Source organism: Protobothrops mucrosquamatus, unplaced genomic scaffold, assembly GCF_001527695.2.
Source record: "Protobothrops mucrosquamatus isolate PMUCROS unplaced genomic scaffold, P.Mucros_1.0 scaffold1017, whole genome shotgun sequence".
NCBI lineage: Eukaryota > Metazoa > Chordata > Lepidosauria > Squamata > Viperidae > Protobothrops > Protobothrops mucrosquamatus.
In genome coordinates, this window is record NW_015387253.1 from 508926 (window position 1) to 536924 (window position 27999).

The window sequence follows — 27999 nt, forward strand, 5'->3', positions numbered from 1 at the left end:
AGTACCTTTCAACTCTGCTATTCTGCTATTCTATTTACATTTTATTTTGGGGGAGTAGGGCTATCTGGTTGTTTTAGATAGTTGTATGAATTGATTGACTAGGTGGAATTTGTATGTATGACAGGATGTATTTTAGGTGAAATTCCATCCCTGTACAATAGTTAATTGGTCAATTAAATCCTTTTTGGTTTTCCCACAAGGCATTAATCCCACCACTGACTTTATGTAAGAAACCCTATAGAGCCAATGTTTCAATATCAATTTTAGAAAACAGGCATTGAACAAAATAATCAATATAACTTAAAAAAAAGACTTGAGCAGAGAGAATGTTTTTCTGTTATCTATTCTATTATCATTGATTTAATAAAAAAGAGATGAGTTATTGTTTTGCCTTAGGAAGACTATGTAATTTTTTATTATTTAATAAATTAGTTTAAGTAATAAATTGTAGTTGGAGACTTGGCAAGTACTCACTATCAAATATTTGAGAGCCAATTTGGTGTAGTGGTTAAGGCACTAAACTAGAAACTGGGAGACCATGAGTTCTAATCATACCTTTGGTTTGAAGTCAACTGAGTGACTTTGGGCCAGTCACTCTCTTGTCAGCTCAAGGAATAAGGTAATGGCAAACCACTTGCCAAGAAAACTGCAAGGAATACTCCAGGCAGCCATTGAAAGTTAACACTGACTTGAAGACTCATACACATGTGTATGCACACACACACGCACACACACAAACACACACACAAATATTTAAACAATTGCAAGTTATATAGTTAGTCTGCTGCTTGGCTTTCTTCAATCTGGGACTGGCAACTTATTTGCTGTTCATAGAATGATTTTAATTGATCTCATTGTCATCACAACCAATCATAAGCCAATCAGAGGACCTTCCATCTACTTTACATGCAGCAAGTTGCAACCTCAATCTCTTCAAATAATGCAAGAAAGACTCCTATCTTAAATTTGGGAAAATATTTTCCACTCAGTGCAAGTAACTGAATGAATTACAGCTTCTGATGTTCTTACATTTGTATTCTTGCCAAATCTGATAACAGAAAGTTCCACACATTTGTCAAAAATAAAGGATGTGTGGGTGTATGTGTGTGTATTGCTGTATGTGTTATACCACAAATATATTGAAAACCAACAAAACATTTACTGGTTATATGGAAGATCTGCAATTTGAAGCTGAAGAAAAACATGTTCATGTTGATGTGTCTCATACTAATCTAGGGCCTACATGTACTCTAATTAATTCTTCTCTCTGATTGTCTTTAAGGTCGCCGAGTTATCCTCCACCAGGCTGTGGGAAAAACAAATCAAAACTGAAACCTGAACAAGATGGTATCTCAAAAACCCACAAGTTATTGAGGAGGACTTGTTCTAGCACAGTTAAAGCTGAGGACTCATGTGTGGCAAAATCTCACAGAACCTTTGGTCGCTCTCTGTCCAGCGATCCTAGGGCTGAACATGCAATGACCATTAAGTCACACAAACTGTTGAACCACTCTTGCTCTGCAACCATTAAGCAGGATGAAGGCATCGCGTTAAAGTCCCACAAACTGCTGAATAGACCATGCTCTGGGGATATGCGATGTGAGCACAACAGTACTTTGAAGCCCCACAAACTTTTAAGCAGGTCTTATTCCAGTAATCTTAGGATGGATGAATTAGATGGGTTGAAGAACCACAAGTTACTCAGCAAGAGTTATTCCAGTGCCCCCAAATCATCTAAAATGGAACTTTTCAAAGAACCCACAATAACAGAGGGCAGGAGACTCTCTCTTACCTCAGGGCTTATTGGTATCTTAACACCATCCACATCTTCATCATCGCCATCTGCTGTGCGTAAATTGTTTTCTTCTGTGAGCTTTTTTCCTTCCCACATACTTTTAGAATGGTTAAATGCACAGGCATCTTAGGAAGCCAGAGTATCTTCATTTATAAATTTGGAACCACATAAAAAAAAAAGTTGAAATTTTAGAGAAAAAAAAATCCTTCTACATAACCAGACTTGATAAACATTGCAAGCCTTAAGCATCACTGTACAATTCAGTATGATGGCCCAGTTACCTTTGTCAATGAATGACCTGAGATTTTATGGGAGAGGCTGGTTTATGAGTTTTGTGCACATTTTATATTAATTTCATTTGAAATTATTTGATTATTTTCAGGATTGGCAGGTAACTTGATCTGAATTACCAGTTCTTGATCTATACTGCTAAACCTTGCTGAATTAAACTATAATTCTTAGCAAATATTGGCTAAGAAGCAAATATTAAAGGGTTTAGAGGAGGAAAAATGAAAGGATATGCTACTATACAAGTCAGACATTTACTGGTTTACTGTGTATCAATTCTGGATGGATGGATTATTTTCAGCAAGTTGTGTTTGTATGCTGTGGGTGGGTGCACATGTCTGTATCTAATGTCTGTAAGTTATGAGTGCCACACACTAATGCATGCATCCAGAAGATTTTCAGCATTTTCTCATTATAGCAATATTTAATAGAGTTATTATAACCAATCTTCCTTCAGACATTACATTGTTTCGTACACAATGTACTCTAGGAAGTAGCTCTCACAGATATACTAAATAATGCCACAAGGTATAATGGGAAATTCTTAGTACTAAGAATAGAATGGTCAGAAATGATTACTGAATAACCTGTATCATGTCTTACACTAAACAATCCAATTTCAATTTCTCATGCTATCAACTATTACGTCTTTGTGGCAGTTAGTGTGTACAGGATATAATATGTGAATGGAAACATATATAAATGTAGGTGACATTAACATGCATAGAGCAATATAATCCCTACCTGTAACAATTGAGAAAAAGATGGCCTGCGGTTTCCAGCACTCCCAGACAGCATAACCTTGGTCATATTGACTGGGATTCATAGTCCCAGTGCTTCTGGAGCAATGCTTCTCAACCATGGCAACTTTAAGACATCTGGACTTCAACTCCCAGGATTCTGGGAACTGAAATCAAGACCTCTTAAAGTTGCTAAGGTTGAGAAATACTGCTCCAGAGGAGAGAAAGTGATTTAGCCTTGGAGGGAACTTCAGTAGTGTGCAATTCAATTATGATGGAAGGATCTCTGTGGAGGTACACTATTGCTGGGTGATCCATACTAGAATTACTACTAATTACTGCTAAGATGCTGATGTATAGCGAATAGTTGTCTTTGCATCCCTAAAATACTAAAATCTTTGCATTTTCTAACCAGCTGTGGCCCAATAATATATACGTATTATTATTCCATAAAGTCAGAATAGTAATGTAAGGGCAAGCTTGAGATAGTTCATTAGTTTGAAGAGCAGAAATAAGAGAATACCACAAGAACCTTAAACAAAATGTTCCACTTCTTAACAGGAATGTTCTTATCCCATAATGTTTTCCATAAACTATTTTGTGGTTCCCCACCCCACTCCCAAGTGATTTTATAGACTATGTTCAGGTGATTGGGATACACCTCCTGATATTTCATCGTTTCTGCATTTGGTTTTCTCTGAACATGTTGATATTTCCCTCTTGTTTCTCAGTTCTGGCTCCACTTTCAAGGAAGAAAACATTTTTTGGACAAACAGTTAAGGAAGAAACACAAAAATATATAGTCTTCTTTCTCTTCCACCTTCTGCTTCTTTTTTGTCTGAGACCTCTACTGCTCACAGCTCACACAGAGCTATGCAAAACTACTCTAGAACTTTGATTTCCAGAATTAATCCACAGATCAAAGCTAAGGGTGCTTCTGTGCTTTGGGAGCACAGAGGAACAGGCTTCATAAAGTTTCCTAGTCTAATTGAGCTCATTTGATAAAGTCTCATTGAGGAGTCCTTGGAAATCTGTTCCAGACAGATAAATGAATATAACTTGTGCAAGATTTTGAACTTCCTTGCACACTAGGGCTGACTTTGGTTTCAGGCTTTTTGGATCTGGGCTCACCTCTGCTGAAGAAATAAGCTTCTTTAGGCCAAGGTGACACTTTGTTAAGGGATACACACCCCAAAGTAAGCAAACCTTAGACAAAATCAAATTGTGCTTTAACTTCCCAAGTTAATTGAATTACATGCAGTTAATAGGATTACTTTTCACATATTTAACTTTATACTCCTTCCATCGTGTTAAAATTAGAAATAAAGAAATAAAAGAATTTTTTTGAGCTATAGGTAACCATGACATTTCAGGTTGTGTTCTTCCAGTATAAAAAGAGGGAGGGAGGGAGGGAGGGAGGGAAGGAAGGAAGGAAGGAAGGAAGGAAGGAAGGAAGGAAGGAAGGAAGGAAGGAAGGAAGGAAGGAAGGAAGGAACTTATTACATATTAGAACACTAGTTCTTATCACCAAATATGGTCTGGATCGGAGAAACAAACTCCAAACTCTCAACAGTGATGGTAATGGAATGGGCAGCCTAACCAGTATTGGTCTTACGTTTCTCTTGGGGTTTTATTATTTATGAATATTGAAGTAGCATTTTAAAAACGACAGATTGTTTTCACTTTTTTTGCCCCTTGCAAATGAATTATTTTCAACTTTTCCCCCTAGTGCATTGATAAATGAATGCACTGGGCACAGAACTACTTAGAAAGATCCAACTAAATTCTAGCAAAATAGCAAATAGTTCTGAATGCCCTCTGGGAACGGAATACTGTTTAGTTTGCATGGTTATATTATAAGTAATACTAAATTATATCAAGGCTTATACATATTCAAACTTCCAGCCTGATGTTACTTTTTCTTTGTTTTTAAACAGCCAAATTATGGTGCAAAATCTGTTCCTATAAGAGACCACGGCTTTCTTGTGCAGGTAGGTGAGAATGCCTGATGAGTTTTACAAACTTGGAGGAGGCTGAGCTGCTTATTAATTATTTTAAGCAGATTGTATTATTCTCTTTTCTGTTGTTCTCAGACAATTGAGTTTGCTGAGCAGAGGATACCTGTACTAAATGAATATTGTGTAGTTTGTGATGAACCACATGTATTCCAGAACGGACCCATGCTCAGGGTAAGCTCAATAAACTTCACAATAAACTATGTAATATGGTTTGATATGGGTGCATGTGCTCCTTTAAGAAATTTGCAGGGAGGGATAGAGTAGAATTATAATTCACATCTGCCACAGATTTAAAGATTGATTTATCAAGCTTGCCATGTTCTTCATTTGGATTCTGTGATTCTTAAATTGAGGCAAAGGAGACAATGCATATTTAAAACTGAAATAAAATTATGGTTTGAACAGATAAGATCAGATCTTTTGTACCAGTGTAATATTATATATAGGAGCATAGGACAGTGAAGTAAGCAAGTACACATGCCCCTATGTGTCAGTTATAGTTTTTTTTATTGTGGATTTGATGGATTAAGCCTGGAACTTTTATGTGTGAGAATAATGGTCACTTCCAGTTTTCAACTAGTTGTCTCATTCTATTGCGGTAGTAATTTATTATAAGTTAAGAATCTAGGTAGGTAGTTTAGCAACTTTGCAGATCTGTGTGTGTGTGGGCAGAGAGAGAGAATTAAGCAGGTTCTATTCGGTTAATACTTGGATTGAAGACCCAATGGACAGCTCACATCATTCCCAGGATCTTCTCATAGTAGTGCTGATAGGAGAGCCATTTTGTGTGATGGACAGTTTGGCATCTGTCTCAGTCCATCCTTCAAGGTGACTGCTTCACTGAATCTCAGTATGTGGCCCATCTTCCTGAAACATAGTTTCATGCACATACACCATAGGTAGACACTGGATCAGCCTTGATAAATGCTGCAAAGTTCCCTCTTCTCAAATTGTATCTTTAGTACATGTTATGAAGAAGAAGAAGAATGATGCATTTCTATGTGCGTTGGGAAAAAAACTGAGAGGACAAAAAGTCCTGCCCATTGGTTCACGTCCTTGAAGAATATTAAGTGATAAGAAGGAAAAATAATGATGGGCAGGTTAGCTACATTATGTCAGAATTCTCACATGTAGTCAGTGAATGCATTATGAATGAATGTCTCAAAATCTTATATTAATACCATAATATTACAACATTTCAGCACTAATGCTTTGTTGAAAATGTATTCTGCAATTTTCTTCCTTCACTTAAATAGGGGAAAATGCTTTCAAGTTTTTTTCCAGATGAAAAGAAAGATTTGGTGTAATCATAAGGCATCATAAGGTTTTCTAAAATATCCTGCCGCAAATCTGACTTCTATTCCAAAGAAAAGCTATCTAGACTTAAAACAGTTGGGTTGTCAACTTTCTCTTGCCATTTTCCATCTCTGTTCAAGCATACCTTTCTGAGCTATAGTCATTTCATTTCTGCCCATTGGGAATAGTTTTTTGAGTGAAGCTTGAGGGATACCAGAGCCTCATTTCAGCTTCTTAGCACATCACAAAAAGAGTGAGCTAGCTGTTGCCTTCTCTTAGGATAAACAGCTTCAAAAGAATCCCAGAATAACAATGAAGGTGATTAGGAATTGAAGCACTGAGAGTTTGCAGCTGGACCTAAGCAAGGAAACAAACAAACACACAAGGATTATTGGGTTGAATGGTGTTTTTATCCCCACTCCTTACAATAAATTTGAATTTGGAAAAGCCTTTGACCTTTAAAAGGATATTTTGTGGGAGATTTAGTTACTCTTCCACTCCCTCATCACCCTTCAAATTAATAGAAGTAATAGGACAGTTTTCTGTAATGTGTGGTGTAATTTGGAATCCAGCATTGAGCAGGAAGCTGGACTTGATGCCTTGCATAATTTCATTGACGCATAGGGTTGCAAGATTCTCCTCTCTATTCTGCACAAAGTAAAATAACCCTTAAAGGAGAAAATCTGTAACTCAGGGTTGAAATCAGGGTTCAAATTCTCTTATGTTTGTAGGATTATTTTACGAGGGGTCCTTGGTGCTCTCTAAGTTTATTTTCTTGCAGATGTTTCATTACCAAAACTAGGTAACATCATCAGTGCAATGATGATGTTGTCTAATTTGGGGGCAATGAAATGTCTGCAAGAAAACTACCAAGCTCAGAGAGCACCAAGGATCCCTCGTAAAATAATCCTACAAACATAAGAGAATTTGAAGATTAGACCATAATTGTAAATACTTGACTACTTGTAATAGATCTATACTCAATAAAAGTGAATCCCTTTATTATTTTCCACTCTCCTTATGGATTAAATGAATGCATACCTTTAATTCCCATTTGCTGAATTGCTGTATCCCAAAGAGGAGCTTGGCAAGATTTGGCATCTGGATGCTTGTGGGACCAACCATATCAATGATGATGATGATGATGATGATGATGATGATGATGATGATGATGATGATGATGATGATGATGATGATGATGATGATGATGATGATGATGATAATAATAATAATAATAATAATAATAGATATATGATTTGATGACCAAGTTCCTAGAAATAACAGGAGTCAGTAGAAACATCAACAGTTTTGTGCAAAGATCAATGGCACAATGAAAGATGGTGTTCCTGATGAATGGTGATAGACTAGGAGAGGTTAATATCAAGAAAGGAATCTTTCAGGGAGACTCATTATCACCACTACTGTTTATTATTGCACTAATTCCTTTGCCAACAATACTGAACAAGTCAGGCCATGACTATCAAACATCAAAAACATCTGCCAGGCAATCCCACTTCCTTTATATGGGTGTTCTGAGGTTATTTGGGAAATAGAATTGCTGGTCAACAGCGTCCATAAATGCAGCCAAGATATTGCAATGGAATTTGGACTGGACAAATGTGCCACCCTTATTAACGGGAAAAATAGTGAAAACTGAAGGAAACAAAATGCCCTAAGGAAATAATAATATTAAGAGTTTGGATGAAAAAGATCTCTACAAATCTCTAGGCATTCTTCAAGCTGACATCAAGCCTACTGAAATCAAGAAGGAAGTTAGAAGTGAATGTATTCTGAGAGTAAAGAAGATCTAAAAGTCCAAATTCAGTGGAGGCTATGCCATCAAGGCAATTAATACTTGAGCAATTCCAGTCATTAGATACACAACTAGAGTAGTAGACTAGGCTCAAGCAGAAAAAAAAGAGCTGTGGATAGAAAGATTAGAAAAATAATTACAATGAATCTTGCCTTTCATTGATGAACAAATGTTGACAGACTTCTTACCAAAAAACACAGGTCATTTTGCAATTTTGCAAAATTTTGCAAGTACACCAGACAATTGAAGAAAAGAAAAGGTCATTGGAAGAGTATCTGAAGAAATGGAATAATTGTACAGTACTACTATTGAAACTAGTATATCTTTAAAACCAGATACAACAAACATCTGTCTATTCCAAGTCCTTGGGAAGGACTTGAGAGCTACATAAAAATGTCAAATCCAGTCTAAACATCTGACTCACCATGCAACTAATCATAATAATAATATTCAGATTGTACAAGTAGATCACATAGACTGATTATAAACAATGATATAAGACAGCTGCCCAAATGATTTGCTGGAACATCTGTAAAGATTATCAAGTGCCAGCAATGAAAAAAAATGGTGGAACATAATAGAGATTTGTCTAGTTTAGCATTAAACTCTCTAAGTAAAATAATTATAATTTGGGTATGCAAAGTAATTATTTCTAAACATGCCTAATAGTCAGAATTATAATAAAATGATGTATTTAGTGAAATATAAACTTTTACCAGTTCAAAGTTCAAAATCTTTGTATCTGAATTTCATGGCCAGTATACAAGTAGTTCATGATTTATGACCATAATCGAACTGGAATTTCTGTTGTAATCTTTATGATCGTAAATTGAGTTGGATCTGATTTTATGACAATTTTTATGGTGGTTGTTCCAAGAGAATCACAACAGTCATTAAGTAAATCCAGCTTTCCCAGTAGGCATTTTTTTTTTGCCTTTTTTGCTGGAAATTTGGAAAAAGAAATCAGTAGAAAGAGTCACAAATCGTGATCGCAAGATGCAGCAACTGGTTGTAAATGCAGTCACATAACTATGGGAATGGAGCAACAATCATAAGTGCAAGTACAAGTCATAAGTCATTTTTTCTGTTATAACTTTGAACCATTGTTAAACTAACAGTCATAAGTCAGGGACTGCCAGTATGAGGTAGATTATCCCCAATATATAATTTCTCACCTTGCCATTGCAGTTCTTCCTTAGTAAGAATGCATAAACCCAGAAACTCGCTCTTTATTCTTTAACTTTGGGGTAGAGATATACCATCATTGAAAACTGGAGAACTGTACTAAGTCATCCTCTTCAGCTAGCCAGGCTTTTTTAAAGGTATTGTCTCAAATTCACCAAATAACTTTCAGTAGAATCTTTCTAGCCAGCTACTTTCTAAGTTCAGTTTGTATAGGTGTGTCTGATATAAAGTGTTCTAGATGGGATGGTTAAGTAGAAGATGAAGAGTAGAGTAGAGTAGAGTAGAGTAGAGTAGAGTAGAGTAGAATAGAATAGAATAGAATAGAATAGAATAGAATAGAATAGAATAGAATAGAATAGAATAGAATAGCAGAGTTGGAAGGACCTCGGAGAACTTCTAGTCTAATCTCCTGCTCAGGCAGGAAACCCTATATCATTTCAGACTAATGATTGTCCAATTTCTTCTTAAAAACTTCCAGTGTTGCACCATTCACAACTTCTGGAGGCAAGTTGTTCCACTGATTAATTGTTCTGTCAGGAAATTTCTTCTTAGTTCTAGGTTGCTTCTCTCCTTGTTTAATTTAGACAGTTTAGACAGTGTTTTTCAAATTGGAACCACATTGTCAATGCTTCCAATATAGACAGCTATTATAAAATTCATCTTTCCTCTGTTTAAATAGTGACTGTTGCTCTTCTTTATTCCAAAAACTAGTGTTCAACAAACTCCAATCTGATACTGGAGAGTCTATACCTGGACCACCGGCAGCTAAACTCAGTCCCTCCCTCTCATTTTCTAATTGCTGGGCTTGAGAAAAAATAGGGTCAAGTTGAGGGCTGATAAAAGAAAACTGCCCCAATTCAAGGTTCCTGTGGATAGAAATAACTTGCTATAATGAATGGCAAGTTGTGCGTAGAATACCCCTTATGGAGTGGAGCCAGGGTTAGGGTCTATGCTGGGGACAACTGATGAAAATGTTTCTTTAGCTTGTTCAGGCTGATCCTAGGAAGCCAACTGTAATAAATCATCGTATTCTCTTAAATAAATCTTATTCTCCAACTAATTATGTGACATCTGCACTACCTTGACCAGCTGAACATTTTTTAAATTTATATTTTTTTTTGTATGGTTTGGACTAGAACACTTTTTTATTTATTTATGGGAAATGTGGTCTCAGAGATTGGTTTTAGCAACATTTCCATGGAGGAACTACTAGAGGGAAGATGTTAAGAGACTCCATTGCAGCAGTGGCTGACTGCAAGATAGATTTATCTGTTTCAAGCTTGCTTTAAGATCAATTGTCATTCCTTGGGGAGAAGTGTCAAACAACTGAGATAAATCTTCCTCAGCTTCCAAAAACTCATTTGAAACCTGTATCTTTTCTTTAATTGCATCTAATATACAGTATATTTTTTCTCTGTGTTCTTCCTATTCTGACCTTGAAGTTGAAGGAGTTCTCCGTTTTTACAGATAGTGGATAGTTATGTTTAGGAGCTCTAGAGCTTGTAGCATCCTCCGTGGCTTGGCTCTCCTCCCAGAAATTAGCAAGGGCTGGATACAGCTGTTGTTAAATTACACATATTGGCAGAATGTAAAGCCTCCTTAGAAAGTTCTTAAGTTTCAAAAACTTGAGGGAAAAATAAACTGCCTGAAAGTTAGCATTATCCTTTTAGATCAGTGTTTCTCAACCTTGACAATTTTAAGGTATATGGACTTCAACTCCCAGAATTCCACAGCCAGCAAAGCTGGCTGTGGAATTCTGGGAGTTGAAGTCCACATGCCTTAAAATTGTCAAGGTTGAGAAACACTGTTTTAGATAGATGCCTGCTAGGAAGCTGGGAGATTTCTTTAAGCTCATTGGAGTATACTTGCAAAACAAAGAAGCTGCGAAAGAAAGTTTTCCCTTTCATTACTTGTTTATTCTGCCATCTGCCCTCATTTAAAAACTATCACCAATCTGAAGTATGATCCCCTGTCTCTACAAAATCAGGTTTTCCTCATCTCTTTTTCAGAGAATTTTTGTACAGTCTGTACATTTCATGGGTTAGAGGTAGGTTTGGAAACATATGAATCTCTATTTAGTTCCATAACCGATTGGGAAATGTAGTTTTCCATTAAAGACTTTAATACATCTCTTTTTTTATTGGCACTCAGAAATTCATCAAATGTCAGCAACCAATTCTTAGCAACCAAATCCAAGCCTCCCATTTAAATTACTCCTAATATAAATGGCATCCTCTTGCCTATTAGATCCTCATCTTCAGAGAAAGGGCAATCATCCCAGTCTAATGATGGATAATAATTATTAACCAAGGTTACAAGGAGAGAAGGAAAAGGAGGGAGAGACTTTCACGTAGCATGCTTAAAACTGGAATAAGTCCTTTATCTTTGGTTGCCTAAAAGTCATCACAACCTTATCTTGTTTGGAATATTCCCTCTGCTGCATCCCAGACTTGCTTTTCCCTTTTTGATCTCTGCAGCTTATTTCTTACTCCTGCTTTAAATTTTTATCATCATCTATTAGCATTTGAAATTGTGCACAAAACTCTACTATATCCTCGGATTTTAAATCTACTTGATTAAAACTAAGATTTGCCTGAGTCCCTCTATTCCATTTCTTAATCTTTGGAATGAAGAAAAAAAACATGAAAGAAGTCAAAAAGCAGTTTCATAATCTCCCTTCCCATTTCTCTTTCAAAATCGTGGCCATGTATCTGCTCTTCCTTAGTTAGGAACGTGCATATACATTTTCCTTCATGGGCAGAGATGAAGGCGAAACAAGAAATTTTGAAGTCAGAATCCAACCAAATGAGTTAATTGCTCCTTTCCCATGTTTCTGTTATGTCAGTTCACTTTTTTTTAAAGAGAAAGATAGAGAGAAAGAAAGAACGGGTGCAAGTAGTTAATATTTCATCCATCTGTGTTCAAAATATTACTGGTAAGACTAGAAAACAAGTGCTTGGTGATGTGAAGCTCTGGAATTTTGTTGTTGTTAGTTGCGAAGTCATGTCTGACCCATCTCGGCCCCATGGCCAACGTTCCTCCAGGCCTTCCTGTCCTCTACCATCTTCTGGAGTCCATTTAAGCTCATGCCTACTGCTTCAGTGACTCCATCCAGCCACCTCATTCTCTGTCGTCCCCTTCTTCTATTGCCCTCAATCTTTCCCAGCATTAGGCCCTTCTCCAGCGAGTCCTTCTTTCTCATTAGGTGGCCAAAGTATTTGAGTTTCAACTTCAGGATCTGGCCTTCTAAAGAGCAGTTGGGGTTGATCTCTTCTAGGACTGACCGGTTTGAACACCTTGCAGTCCAAGGGACTCACAGGAGTCTTCTCCAGCACCATAGGAACTGGGGGAAAAAGAGGAAGAGACATTTAGGTGCTCTGTTCCTTAAATTCTAGCCTTTTTGTGGCTCTTTTGGAGATGAACCTAGGGAAGGGAGTTGTATTCCTTCTCTTTAGGTTAGGGATATTCTCAATATATGAAGCTATGTTCACGTAATAAACCATACTGTGGTCAGTTATGAGTCAACACTATCCTGATTCACACAACCTGTTTAGATAACAGTTGTGGAATGTAGTCCAGACTCCCAGGAGGCAGGGAGTGCATTCTAGAGAATCAAAAGACCGCAAAGTTTGTGTGGGAAGAAGAGAGACAAAACAGCCCATCCTAGGAGTATTTTTAATGGTTTAAGTAGTCTGCTTTAATTTGGCATGATTTCTGCCTGTAAGTGAGGAACAATGAAGGAAACTGCTTAGAAGAACCTCATCATGTCCTTCTTGGTTTTAGAGCCTGACATCAGTACACAGTGCAGTATATTCTCATCACACAGTGATTCACAAACAGACCAATCCCATTAGCCTAGCATAGTAGTTTGTATGAATGCAGCCATAGAGAGGAGGGTTTATAGTCCATTGAATCCATGGTGACAGTGCTCTGGTAAAACCCCTTTTTCTTTGCCAATCTTTCTTTATGATCCCTTAGGATCATCCAAATCCTACATCAAGATAAAATCTTGATCCCCACATTTTCTTTCTTTCTTTTTCCTATTCTTCTCCCCTTCTGGCTATTGTGATTTGCAAGCCAATTGGTTTGTTTATTTATACTATTTACATGGCTGCCTGTCTCGATACATAAGTACTAGACCTATCAGTGGCATCTGTGGAGATTGGGAAAGAGATGATCAAAATAAGCAAGATGGCAGTTAACTTAAATGCCCATTCAGAACCACATTTAACCAATGATTCAGACTAATTCAGTTCAGTTGATATATCCAAACCATTTTGATAATCCAAATCAAGTTAAATCAGTCTGAATGCATTCAGAAACATTAAAAACATTTGTGCCTGTGAATGAAAGGTATTCAAACTTGTCCAAATTAAATCATCTGACAAAGTCAAATATTCACATAAGATACAGTAGAACTCATTTTCAGTCATTTATTTAGAGGAATAAGATTCCTTTAAAATGATTGATTCCTGAATCTGTGAAGCCTGCCACAATTATTTTTCTTCCATTTGTGACATGTCCTCTACAGTGCCATCTTGTGTTGAAATGTCCGGCCACTTTTCTTCTTTCATGTTAAAGTAAATTAACAATGAAACTCACAAAAATGCCACAGAGCCAAGTAGTTCTGAGATAAGCATATATCTGATAAAGGGCCATATATAATTAATTGATGAATTAAAATATGGTCTATAAGGTAGAAGGGGTAAAGCGGTAGCTCAGCATTTAAGACACTGGCTTGTTGACTGCAAAGGTTCAAGACCCAAGTGCCATGCAACGGGGTGCGCTCCTGTCCTCGCCCCAGCTCTTGCCAACCTAGCAGTTCTAAAGCAAGGAAATGCAAGTAGATAAATAGGTACAGTTATGGTGGGAAGGTAATAGCATGATGTCACGCTGGCCACATGACCATGGAAATGTCTTCAGACAGTTCTGGCTCAACGGCCCTTGAAACGGAGATGAACTTCACCCCCTTGAGTCAGAAATGACTAGCAGAGTAAAATCCACAGGCACTCCTTTACCTTTTTTATTACAAGATCAAAGACTTCGGATTAAAACTACTAGCTCTAAATTACTGTTTCATTAAGTGTTGTTGCCTCTGACAAAAATATGATTTATTTTGCTGACAGCAATCACTGTTTTCAGTTGGCACAAACTGTTGTTTGGTTCTCCACCATCAAATGGTGATTGTCTTTTTTTATATACTTTTTTCATACTTCAGGATTTTTATTATTATTTCTCCAGTCATCTTTGCTGCCCTCCACTGAACCAGTACTATTTTAGCCATATCCTTCTTAAAAGCTCAGTTTTTCCAACTCATTCTCAACAAGAGTGAATTGGGTCTGACCTTCAGCTCCTTTTTACCCTTTAAAATTCTGCTTATTGCAGACAGCACCTCTGGGGGACAAATAGCACTCATGGGCAGGGAGACTTGAGAGGGATCTTTACCAAGTAATAGATGCAGGGGAACCAATCTTATTCTGATTTGGTCCCACGGCTCTCGTTTCTCAAGATACGTGACTTGCTTTTTTAAACTGTGTAATACAAAAGCATGCAGCTTCACTGATCCTTTGCACAGTCTTTCGTGGGATGAAATATAATACATAGGAAGAGAAGACTGATGTAAAGCATTTCAGAGCTGAGTGAACTCTCTTTTGCTTCAGTTTCCTACTTCCCAAATATGCATCTGGGCTGTGTTCGTCTGTCTGTTTTGCTTAAACTATCCCCATTCCTAAGCATTCTTTTAAGGCCAAAGAGAAGGCAAATTTCAGTGTTCGTGCTCTTATGCGCTCAGGTTGTTTTATGGTGTTTTTGGCATAATGATAGTATAGATTGGAACTGCAGTTTTCTTATAGGACTCATATGTGCCTTACTCTTCTGTATCACAGCAATTTGGGCAGANTTTGGCTTTCTGCTTTTATTTAAAGGGCACTAAGATGCACAGCATCTTTCTGGGATCTGTTTAACTTTGTCTGAATCTCCTAGAAGGAGGAGCTTTCAAAATTCTAGACTATCATAAATATTATATTTCTTGCCTGCCTTAAAAAATATACATATATAAATCCAAAGCACAGTGCTTTAGTGGTGCAGTTTTCAGACTGAGAGATAAATTATTATCTCCTAAATAAGACATGTTAAATTGTAACTTACATTGTCTTTGGGTATGGTTGATCTGTAAAGGGTCCACCAAGTAAGTCAAATTCCTTTCTGACAGCCTGCCCCAGGAAAAGACAAAATAAAAGTAGCTAAAATATTGTTTCATTAACAGAATCCTTTCATAAACATTTCTATCCAACTAAGAAAAACTGAAAAGGAAAAATAACTCTGAAGAGACATTCTAGTTTGGTAGTAGAGCAAGCAAAATGAATTACTTTTTATACAAACTATTGCATTATTTAGTTATGGATATATCTTGTAGTGTAATGTATGTAATGTTTACCATGCAAATACTCATATATATGTGTCTGTATCTCTGCCACTTTCTCTTCAACCTTTGCTCATTCACTGGCATAAATGCCTGAAATAAGATTTCAAGTTTGTTCACCTGAATGTACTTAGAAAAGTCCTTACAATCAGGAACTTTGATTATTAGGATTCCCAATTGCAGAAAGATTTCTAAGCAAATTCAGCTGAACATATGTCAAAATTCTCTTCAAACATTCATATTTTATCCTTAAATGTCACCAAGGAGAATTGAGATGTTTCACATTTTTTACATCTTTACAACAAATGAGTTAAAAATGCAGTAACTGAGAGATGCAGACCATCAAACCAATATGCTTCTCCCACCAGTGACCTATTTACAGTCCCACAAATGAAGGGGGCTGAATATTATAATTGCTATTGCTTTCCTTTTCCATACTGAATTTTTGGAGTTGTTAAGTCAACCATTTTTATCCTTAAACACCCTCCCTAAATCGCCTCTCCAAAGGGGGGAAGGCAAAAATGTAATTCTTGATGGTATTATAGCAATCTATTTACAGCCCCCAGCTAGAGTTTGTTTCCACAGTGCAGGTTCCAGTTTGCTCACCTTTGAGAGCAATTATATCAGCCATCACTAAAAATAAACCTACCCTGCTTCAGCGTGTGAAATTTTAGCCCTGTATTTTAACTATTTTCCTGGTCACCAAAAATAATAAGGACTTTAAGGCAGGTACAATTTTGTACTGAGCAAAGTACAGAGTAGTGGAAAAGAAACCTGCTTCCTGCCTTTCCTGTCACATGAGCCTTTGGCAATATAGGTGGCAAATAAATTTAATAAATAAACAAACATGGTTGTTTCGGTAGTCTCTGATAGGATCTTGGGTTGCCATATGGCAGTCAACCAATAAAAAGAGACTGTCAGCCATAGCTGCCTACCTGCCTGTCTTCCTTAGTGTTCAAGTTCATATATTTTACAAAAAATATGTAGAAAATATATATGCTTCCTACTCTTGAAGTGAAATCCTGAAGAGAAGGAGAAGACAGAAGACAAGCTGAAAGGAGTGGCTTAAACTTAATGAGTCAATTGGAATTAGGATAAATTTTTATCAGTCAGATATTTGTAATTGAAAGTCTTAATTTAAAGTTTTAAAATGTATTGTTTCTTTTATATATAATGCTTAAGTAATTCCTAAAGTTTGTAAAATATTATTGAAAGTATATTTGAAAGTATCTATGTTAAGAGAAAGTTAAAGAAAAACATGTATTAGCTTAAAGAAAAGTTTAGAGTTTTAAAAAGGATGTATACAACAAGAAAAAAATTATTCTGTGAGGGTAACTTGGAAGGAATGTTCTAAATTCAATGAGTTAATTGGAGTTGGAATTTTATTGGTCGGAAAGTGAACTTTAAAGTATATTAAGACGTTAAAAAAAGACGTATTAGAATGTTTCATGTTAAAAAATTTTTAAAAAAAGTTAGTGTTTTAAAATGGATGGGAAAAAAGTATTTTTCCCTTTAAGGTTAAAGAATATAACCTTAATATAAATATAAATATAAATGGTGATAGTTTATAAAGATTATTAAATACAAATAGAAATACATATTATTTCCACACCAGGGAAGGTAAAGCAGAAGTGGTTAAATAGATTGTTTTATTCAAAGAAGAGAATATATTTAATTATATTTTTTATTTAGATATCACTTCTGGATTTTGTGCTTGTGACGAAAAAAACGAAACTTTTACTCTGATTTTGCTGATTAGATAGATTGGTTGTTATAGAAATAGCTAGTTATATATTAATGCAGAGTTCCCCAACATTTCCAGCTTTGCGGACCAGCAGGGGAAAGGGGGATGGTTCACACAAGTGGCCGGCAAGCGCACACAACTCCATTTGCAACTCCATTTCCACGGCCCAGTTGCAAACCTCTTACGGCCCACAGGTTGGGGACCCCTGTACTAATGTGTAAAAATAAAAAAATGAGGCTGTAATCTTGTTATTTTGTACTGTGCTAAAAAGAGTTGGGAGCCAAAGCTTTTTTCTTTCTTCCCTTACACCTCATAGTTCTTTCCCCCTGTCTTTTTTTCCTTCTCTTAATTTCCTGTTTTTATTTTAGTTTTTTGTATTTTATACATTGATAAAACAATAAACGTCATGAGATAAAAAAAGACTGAGCCACTGAAGTGCATCAGTCAAACTTTCCTAATTTTTTCCCAAAAGAGAGCCAGTGAGGTTAATATAGATTATTTCATTTGGTCTAGAGTGCCATGGTACAGTGAATTAGATAGTGTTAGGCTTCATCTGCTGCCTAATTCAATGTAACATAGCAGATGAGATATATCAAATGAGCAATGCTGTATTGGACTTGAAAGATAATGGATCTTCTAAAACTATCACTGCAAAAATATTTCAAGACTTGTAGTCATCATATAATCACTGGGACTGCAAATAGAAGAGGAGAAGGATAATGTTTTAAACAAAATTGATGAAAGAGTTATTGATGCAAGTACATGCCCAGTGAAGCATTTTTTCTAAAGAAAAAAATGCAAATTCTTTTTGTATTTCCGATGGTGCTAAACACAATCTATTGTTTAGCTTCATTTCTTTTAAAAAAATGACTCAAAGAGCAAAGTAAGATTAATTTCACTGGTTATCTTTGTAACGTGAAAAACAGAAAACATCATGACGATAGACTATTCAGTAGTTCACTGTAAGATATAATATAGTCCTTTTTTTAAAAAAAAATGGCAGAAAAATGAGATCAGTAGCAGTAACCCATCCTGAGCTCAGCAGGATTATCTATGTGCCTGTTTTACTTTGCAGATAAAGCAAAGTGAAAGAACGAAATACTTACTTGTGTGTGTGTATGTGTGTGTGTATAAGATTCTTAAAATGGCATCTTTTTGAAAATCACACAAGCTTACCTGAAATTCATTTTGATTTGAAAAATATTGGTAGAGATGATGGGCAAAGCTCTTCCAGTATCACTCAAAATGGGAGGACTATCTGTTACTGACAGTACTTTCATATGCAAACTGTAGAATTGTGTCCTGCTTAGACTTTATTTTATTGGATACTAGCAGTCTTTCTTGCTGTGATCATGTCATTTTGACTAGTTTTATGCAGCAACAACAATGAAAGTTGTAGATGTAGTCTACATTTATTCTAAACTTCAGCTGGAGGTGGTCTTTACTGACAATAGGAACCCTGACCAGGTTCTGCAGTTCCCAGTGTTCCTGATGCCAAGAATATATTGCTCAAAAAGGTATTTGTGCCTGTTGGAGTCTTATATATTCACAGTGGTCTTCACTTCAGCATGAGCTTGGAAGCAAATAATCTGAGAAGTAGCAACTTCATTTATTTATAAGATTACACTTCCATTTCTTTTGTCATTAGTCTTTACTAATGGGTCAGAGAAGATAGAATTGTATGTTTAATCTTTCCCATAATTATGGGGAGAAGGAAACTGTATTCTCTAACTTTGCTCCTACAACCTTGACCCAGTGGTTAGGATGGCAAATATCTAAAACAGAGAGCCTGCACTATATATTTAGGGTTCCTATACATTAATTTAAATGTTATCAGAAGCACCAACTGAAATAATAAACTGCTTACTCAGACTTCCATCCTCTAAGTTTTAGAAAACGTCAATGAGAGCCCAAGAAAGCAAGGTATGGGCGAGGTCATCTGATGCAAGGCTTTATCCCTTACTCACATGAATGAAATAAAGAGGGAGAAGCACAAAGAGAGACAGAGATTTAGTTTACTAATACTCTACTGAGATCTGCCTTACAATTTTGCAAACATTTTTGCAAGCCTATTTGCAAAATAGGCTTTGAATTTTATATATCTTATTCTCAAAACTTTTCTTGGAAGTCTTTTTGAGTTTACTTTGTTGCTGATGTAGGGGTAGGGATAGTATTCCTAGTAGTTGCAGGGGGAAGAATTACACATTTCCCCAACATTTTGGGGCTACCTTGACCATATTTCCCATTTCTAAAAGCCTCATTGGGGGAATCCCCTCATGATTTCTTCTCTTGGGATTGGATTGAAATAGAGAAAACCAGGGAACTTGCAGACCACTGCAAAGACGATTATCCAATAAGTGATGGGACATTCAGAAACAGCTCTTAGCTATCTAATCTGCAAAAATACAAGAATAACATCAAACTTTTATCCCCCTTTGAAATATATGATGAAAGCTAATTTTCTTGAATGAAACTGAAAGAATTCATAGGCAAAAAAACAAAACAAAACTCTGAATACTTTTTTCACATGAAATTAGTACACGCGCGCGCGCGCGCGCACACACACACACACACACACACAAGGCAGTTCTACACATGTACAAGATATCAGTCCCTTGGGTGGAATTATATCTCCCAGAGTCCCAACTAGACTTTGGACAAGTCACATACAGTAGATGTTCTAGGAACTGTACTCTCAGCAGGTGTAGAATGTTAGGTTGATGAAAATTGTTAAATAGAAGAATAACCATTTTCTTTCCTTTGCTTTTAGCCAACGGTCTGTGAACGGGAACTGTGTGTATTTGCTTTCCAAACTCTAGGCGTGATGAATGAAGCTGCAGATGAAATTGCAACAGGGGCTCAGGTAAAATTCAGATAGTTTATTTGTAGAATAATGAATTGCTTTTATGTAGCAAATTCAGTTAACGTTTATTTTTGTATATCATTTTGCTTCATTTTATTGTCTCTTGATTAGTACAAAATATTCATTGTACTTTAGTTTTATAAGATAGCGGATTTTATAATATAGCGGTTGAAAATTAGAGAAAAGCAACTTTTCATGTTTTTATTATGGAACTATATTTTCTCAATATTAGATAATCTGTATTAGATTCATGATTACAGGTTGTAAGTTGTGATGATCATAAAGCAGGTCATCAAGTAACTGGACCTTATTTTACAATCCTATTTTGTGAACGTTGCTGAGCAATCATCTTAGTTGTTAAGCGAACCCATTGTCTACAATGGGGCATTTTGCTGAAAAACAGAAGCAAATGCCAGTTTTCTGCAAAAATGGCATAAATCACGGTCATGTGATGCTGCCAATGGCTATAAATGTGGAGCAGTTGTTGAGTGCATTATGGGGAGGGCCTGGCTATCAGGACTTTGGAACTGGGTTGTAAGTACCTTTTGCAGGGGACTTTGTCTGATATAACTTTGACTGGTTGTAATACAACATCCAACATACAAATACATTAGGACTGTGCAGCAATTCAGTCTCCAAAAGATGCTTCAAAGGGCATATAGTAATGCACATAGCATTTACCTGCACTGCCTTAAAGTAGCTGTGCTTTTCCTGAACTGCTGAATGATCCTGGGAAATGACCCAGCTACTATAAGGTGTTGCAACCAGGTTTTCCATTCATATTCCTGCTGCTCGGCAAAGCATTTTCTGGAGATCAAAGTACTGCACACTTTTAGTATGTCAGAACTATATTCCAAAACTATTCCATCCAAGCTTCCCTTTACAACACCACACAGAAACTTCTTCATTCCTCCCTGTGCTAGTTCTGCCATATCTTTATTCTCCAAAATCAATTGTGTCAAGGAATCAAAAGTATGTAGATAGGTAGCCTTCAGATAAGTAAACTTTATGACAACCTTAACCTATGCTGATAGCAGGAATGAGTAGTCAGTTTCTTTCTGGGGCTGCTTTACCATAATTCCCACCAATGGGAATTAGACCCTGGCAAGGGCTGCAGTTCCACTCCGCTACCTTCTAGCAATGATATTATGGCTAGGCAGATACTTGTGTATCCTTACGTTGTGGGTGGGAGGAGCAATTAATGCAATATTCAAATTTGCTGAACCACACTTCTTCACTGGCATTTGGCCATTCATGCCAAGTGTGAGAAAAGGAGAGAAGGGAAGACAGCCTAAATATATTTTGCTCTCTGATGTTTCTTTCTCACTGCACTTTTTGAAAGAATCCTCTTTTTTATTTCCCTCCAGAGGACTGAATATAAAGATTTCAGAACTAACCTTGGTATGAGTCAGAGCCCATCTGGGGCTGCAGGAGGAATCAGAGGGTTGCATTAATCAAATCCCTTTTTTTAATATTCTCCCTGAATGAATCATTTTAAATCAAATAAGCGTTATCGGAAAGATGGAAGGGCTGTGGATTAAATAATTCATTTCATAGCACTCCATTAAGTAAAAATATGTTTACTCCTTCAAGTGTTTGAATAGTTGTTGAATGGTCCTTTTAAGTATTTCTGTGCTACAGTAACTATCATGATGAAGTCAAATAATTTTTAAATATAATCTTTGTTCGTAGATTGTTGCTGGTTTTCTTAATTATTTCAGAAATAAATAACTTTCAGTTGCACTCTGAAATATTCAGAGTTGATTGATCAGCATTTTATCATAGACTCCAACAAGAGGGATCATTAATAATATTAATGGGAATATTTTTACATTGTTCTTTTAAAAGACAGTGTGAATATCAGAAACATGGCGATAGTCTGAACATTTGCAAAGTAAATCAGATGCTTTTTCAGTGGAATGTTGTTGTTTTTCCAACCCATTATCAAATGATGCATTAGTTGTTCTCCTCATAGGCAGTTGACAGACTGTGAAGCTGAAGGTCAGGCACTAGTTTGTTTCATGAAATCAAATCAAACGAATAACAAAACACCAGAAAATTGTCAATCAAGCAAAACAAAGGCAGGCTACTAATAAGGGATTAGAAACCAGGAGAGCAGCTAATACTGTTGAAGATCAGGAGTTTGGAGAACAGAAACAAAGACATGGATTTCTACCGCACTGTTCTTCACAGGACTAATCCAGTTCTGTCAGGCTCCTTATGTCCAATCATCATGTGGAAAATCCATGTGTTTCTTTTTCTAGAAGTGGTTTGTTCAGAACTAGAAATGATTAGTATCCTTGTTACATTCTCGCCCCCATTTTGAAGACACAATATATTTAGAACTGCTCAGTTAACTTGCACTAAAAGAAATTAGAAAAGCTCAAACCAACTCCTAAGCCCCCAATCTAGTTCACCCACTCTATAGGAAAAGTGTTGTATCACAATATTGGGCATGTGGTTTGTTGCTTCAACACTGGAGTTGAAGTTCTCAAGTAAAGACTAACACTGCAACCTTGCTTAGAACTTTTGTCCGCATCCCAGGCAATGTGGTTTCATCCTCTTCATCCATTGGTGATCCAGCAATGGTTTGCCATTGTCTTTTGAAAACCCATCTGAATGCTTGGGAGAAAAGTCATAACTTATTATAAACTCTATTTAGCTTTCAAATCTTAATTACTATTATCATTTTTTGATAAAAAGGGAAGGCATAAGAACAAGCCTGCCCTTATAAAAATATCAAAGCCTCCCCTTATAAAAAATGTCAAAAAAGCAATCTTCAGTGGATAACTATGAAAACTTATATGTACTAATGTCATTTTTTCATCAGGAACGACCTATGTCTTTCCTGATGAAAAGATGACATTTAGTACGTATAAGTTCTCATAGTTATCCACTGAAGATTGCTTTTTTGACATTTTTTATAAGGGAAGGCTTTGACATAGGTCTTTCCTGATGAAAAGATGACATTAGTACATATAAGTTCTCATAATTATCCATTGAAGATTGCTTTTTTGACATTTTTTATATTTGCCTTTTCCAACAGGGCACCTTTCAGCTGTAGGGCCTTCAGCTCCTATTATTCTCTAATCTACATGTTCATTGCTGGAAGTTCTGGGAGTTGAAATCAAAACATTTCGGGAATGCCAAGCAACAATACTTTAAGTGTTTTAACTCTTTCCAGCTTCTCATGCAGGAAATTTTACTGTGTTCCTGGGGGGGAGAAGAATCACTTATTACATTTTATGATGCACACATTGTTGTGTAGGAAAAAGCAAAGTCACCTGAAGTGCAAGATGGGTAGCAAATAAATGTGATAAACAAACAAATAAACAAAAAAAGCATATTGCAAAATTAATTGTGGACCAAAACTATTACTACACCCTCTCAAGATTACAGATATATGCACATTTTTATGAGCTTCAGATTTCCTCACTAAGCAATATATGACAAAAAGCAAAGTTGAAAGAAAATAATATTAGGAAAACTGCATTCTTTTTATTTCTAAACCCAAAGGTTGAAATTGCCTGATTTATTTTAGAGTTTTCTGTGTTTCTGTGGGACTAAAAACCCCATTTTACCCTTTAACACTCTTTCCCACCAAATCCTGCTAAGAACAAAAGGCGGACAATCACTTGTTTAAAACACTTTGGGGGACACATGTAGAAAGCAGGGGAGAAGATAAAGACCGCGAGTCACAGATTATCCATTCTTGCCCAGGCTATCTGGAAACCACCCAACTGAAGATGGTTGATTAGTTAATTTTGTTAGTACCTGCATCATAGAAACAGCTAGCATTACTGCTTTCTGGGAATCATTCCATCAGTAAGCATGCATCTGGGAAGGCCAGTATCCTCTACCATTTTCACATGAAAATATTTGTTGAATGTATAATGGTGCATATCAGATAAAATCTAAACCTACATGATGATGTGAGCTTTTCTTCTCTTAGCCTGTACAAAGCTGAAGGGCTTATCTGTTTCTCTGAAAGCACAGCAGCCAGAGAGAGAATTAAAACAGTCTTTACATAAAATACCAGGTTGTGAGGATAGATAGTTCGTTCAATGATGGACAGGCCTTGTCTCCAATCAGTATTATTATTTATCAGCCCAGTCAGAATGGCCTGGGTAAGGAATGATGACATCTGAGTAAGAGGGAAGAGATGGATCGTTTGGTCATTTGTGTCATCTCATTGCTCAGTCTCTTATCCTGAACAATTGTATGATTGGGTTTTGCAAGATGTGTTGGCAGCTGACCTGGTATAGCAAATTAATTTCTTATGGCTGTAGTTTATCCACTAAATAAATTCCATTAATATGTACAGCAACATGTATTATAATGAAAGGGAACAAGACAGACTTATCTTCTCTCTCCTTTATTTATTTCTGTTGGTTTTAGAAATATTACAAAAAAAGAGATGAGAATAAAATTGGCAAATCAAAAATAAAACATAAATTATATGCTGATGGTATTGTTTGTAACAGTTACCCATCCAAAGATTCTTTAGAATCAATAATGGAGTATATACAGAAATATGGACTGATATTGGGACATCAATAAAAACAAGGCATAAATTGTAACATGAAATTTACCTGAAGAAGAAAAGCAACATTTGCAGAAAATAACAAGATTCACTATCTTTGTTAAACAATTAAATACCTTGGAAATTATTTAACAAAATATAATGACAACTAATTCAAGAAATTTTTTTAACAGACTTGGAAAAATATATTGGCAGATATTTTAAGACAGAAGTTAAAACTAGAAAGAATATAATCGGTAAAATGAATATTTTTTCAAAGATCAAGTTCCAGATGATTTAAGTAAAAATTGAAAAAAAGATGTTAAATGAATGGCAAGGACAACTAACTTTATTTGATGAAACTGAAGACTAAGGATTAAATTTAAGGTTTTGCAAGATGTGAAAATACAAGGTGAACTAGCTGTATCACACATTTCAAATTATATTATTAAGCCAGTTTAATTTGGAATACATATTGGATTGGATTGGATTGCTAAAGGGCTAGTATACCATTGTTGAAGGAGCAGGACTTGCAGGACACAAAATAATTTTGGTGGGATATAAACAAAAGTGTTTAATATATAAGAGATGACTTCATCATATATAATATACCAAAAGTATGTGAGAAAAGTAAAAGATTATAAATCCAATTTATGGCCCCTTGCTTAAATGCTACAGAATTTGATCAGTGAAGTGATAATTTGTATAGAGAGCAAGATTGAAACTAAGATGAAATATTTAAAGACAGTTTCTGTAGGACATTCAGAAATGGCTCATTGGTTTCAGTATCTTCAAATAAATAGTGTATTTTAAAAAAAATCACAGAAACAAGGTGGAATGCTCAGGAACTTGACTAAATTTGAAAAACATATAACACAAAATTCTAAGCATCTGCTGTGACTTATTTTAAGTTGTTTTGAAATATGATTCAGAAACTGATCAAATCAAAGACTGCATGATTAAATTGATGCAGAATGTAAACAGGTCAATTGATATGCAACAGTGGGAATACCAATGGAAAATAAATACCAAATTCACAGTGATATTACAATCAGAAAAAAAACTGGTACAAGCTGTTTTGATTTGGCATATTAATCCTTCACTGATTCAAAAAACAAATAACCCATATTTAAAAAATGCAATTATTTTTTCACACATGTGACTACTGTAGTAGATGGGAACTGCTATAGAGAATATCCAATATTAGCCCCTCTCCTACCTCCTTGTATGACAGAATGCTAAGCAAGTGCTCCCTGGTTATCTGAATAGGATGGGCAAAATACATTGGGAAAGGTGGCCACTAGATTTCAGGGCTCCAGCCACAAGGGATTTAGTAACTAGCAAGTAGCATCTTGAATTGCACTTGGAAATTTACTGCTAAATTGTGCAACTCATGCAGCAGACGTTTAACCTAGTAGTACTATAACTGACCTCTGAACACACATGCATTTCATTCCAGACTAGCTGAAATTTGCAGATAAATCTGCAAAGGCAACCTCATATTGTCTGAGATTGCAAATGTATTAGCATCTGTTAAGATAAAAGAAAAAGAAAATTTTGTTAAGGTCTGGAATAATGACTTTATGAGGGTTTTTAAAAAAAAAATCCGCATTATAAAAAAGCACATCTCTTTCACTTATACCTATTTTATCCTAATTAATTTTTCACACATTATGGATTTTATGAAGTTTCCCTCCATTTTGATTGGAGAAAAATATTTTAGTCATCTACATATTTCCTAAGCTTGACTATGGGAGAACTGAACATTTTTCTCATTATCATTTCAGTTCTGGGTATTGAGTTGGACTGGAATATTTCTGGGGAACTCAGTCAGTTCATTATTGGATCAAAATCCTGCCTCAGATCAGGTGGCCTTTTGACATTCACGGAGACTTTGTATCCAATGCCATTCGCTGAGTCACAATTTCATAAACAGGCTCCCATACTTTTAACCGTATACATGTGGACTCCACCAAAACTTGTCATATGTGTACATGGAAGGAAGGAAACCCTGTTAGTACACACCTTGTACATTTAAGGAATGAATAATCTGAATCCTTGAATGAATGTTCTGAACCATATCTTTAATAATTTGAAGAAGTAAATGTGGTGCTCCCAGAAAAGAAGTTGGTCAAATAAAGGAGCCAAAGCAAAATTTTACAAAATCAAACACTGTCCTGTTGCCCCTGTATATCACTCGACACTCCTATTACTGTCAAAGTGGGGACATTGCAGCACAATGGAGAACAGACCTGGAGCTTCTTTCTGATATAAATTCTCTCAGTCCTTTTGGTACAATTGTATTTGAAATCCTGTTAAATCTTAACAAGGTTCTGGTCCAGATCTGTTGGGGATCATTTATGAATTTATTTGGGAGGACGGGAAAGTCTTCTTTTTGAACTTTCTTTTGCCTTTTCTTTTTTTCTAGGTTGTAGACTTACTAGTATCTATGTGCCGTTCTGCATTAGAATCCCCAAGAAAAGTTGTCATTTTTGAGCCATATCCTTCAGTAGTAGATCCTAATGACTCTCAGATGCTAGCCTTTAATCCCAGGGTATGTATCATTTGTATTTGGAGGGGAAGGGTGTCGATATGGGCAAAAACTACTGCTTCCTTCCTTTTCCAGATTCTTGGAAGATGACTGAGATCAAGGCTCAGATAAAAATTATGTACTATGTGGTTACTTATAATAGCATAACACCTTATGAAAACCAGTAGATTTAAGTGGTATCAATTTATTAATCAAAATTACATAAACATTCAGTTCACACATTGTGGCAAAGCTATAAAGTGGTTTGTTGCTTAAACTAGATCTTTTCTTATTCGTATTAAGCCATAGTTTACAGATCTCAGTAACTGGCTTCATACCATACAGTAAACCAAAACCAAGCAAACCATGTTATGGCTTGGTTCATTCTTATATCTACTCTTTAAAATATCAGGCAAAAGCATAAAATCTTTCTAACTAAAATTTCAGAGCAAAAATGTGCCTTATGTCTGAGATTTGGTTGTTTTCAAACATATGCCTATAGTAATCTAGTTCTGAATAACTACAGTAATTAATTATTGAAATAATTACCTTAAGATACAGATGGATACAGGAAAAAATGACTTTATATATTTTCATTTTTCATTTTTTCATTTTATTCAATTTGTATCCCGCCCTTCTCCCGAAGGACTCAGGGCGGCTCACAACATTCTTAAAAAACAAAAACAAACCCACACACCCCACCGAATAAAACCAAATTAAAACCAATATTTTAAAGTTGTGGTAATTAAAATTTCTAAGAAACCCAATTTAAAATCCTCCCTAG

The 27999-nt window shown here is 35.9% G+C and overlaps 1 protein-coding gene across 1 annotated transcript in view; it reads left to right on the forward strand.

Annotated features, from left to right (window-relative positions):
* PARP8 (poly(ADP-ribose) polymerase family member 8) overlaps positions 1-27999 on the forward strand; it is an 87064-nt gene that overhangs the window by 41038 nt on the left and 18027 nt on the right. Inside the window, exons 11-15 of the mRNA XM_029284844.1 lie at positions 1283-1847; positions 4761-4814; positions 4917-5012; positions 20071-20163; positions 27114-27239. Coding sequence (XP_029140677.1) covers positions 1283-1847; positions 4761-4814; positions 4917-5012; positions 20071-20163; positions 27114-27239 — 934 coding nt within the window. The remainder of the gene's footprint in view (positions 1-1282; positions 1848-4760; positions 4815-4916; positions 5013-20070; positions 20164-27113; positions 27240-27999) is intronic.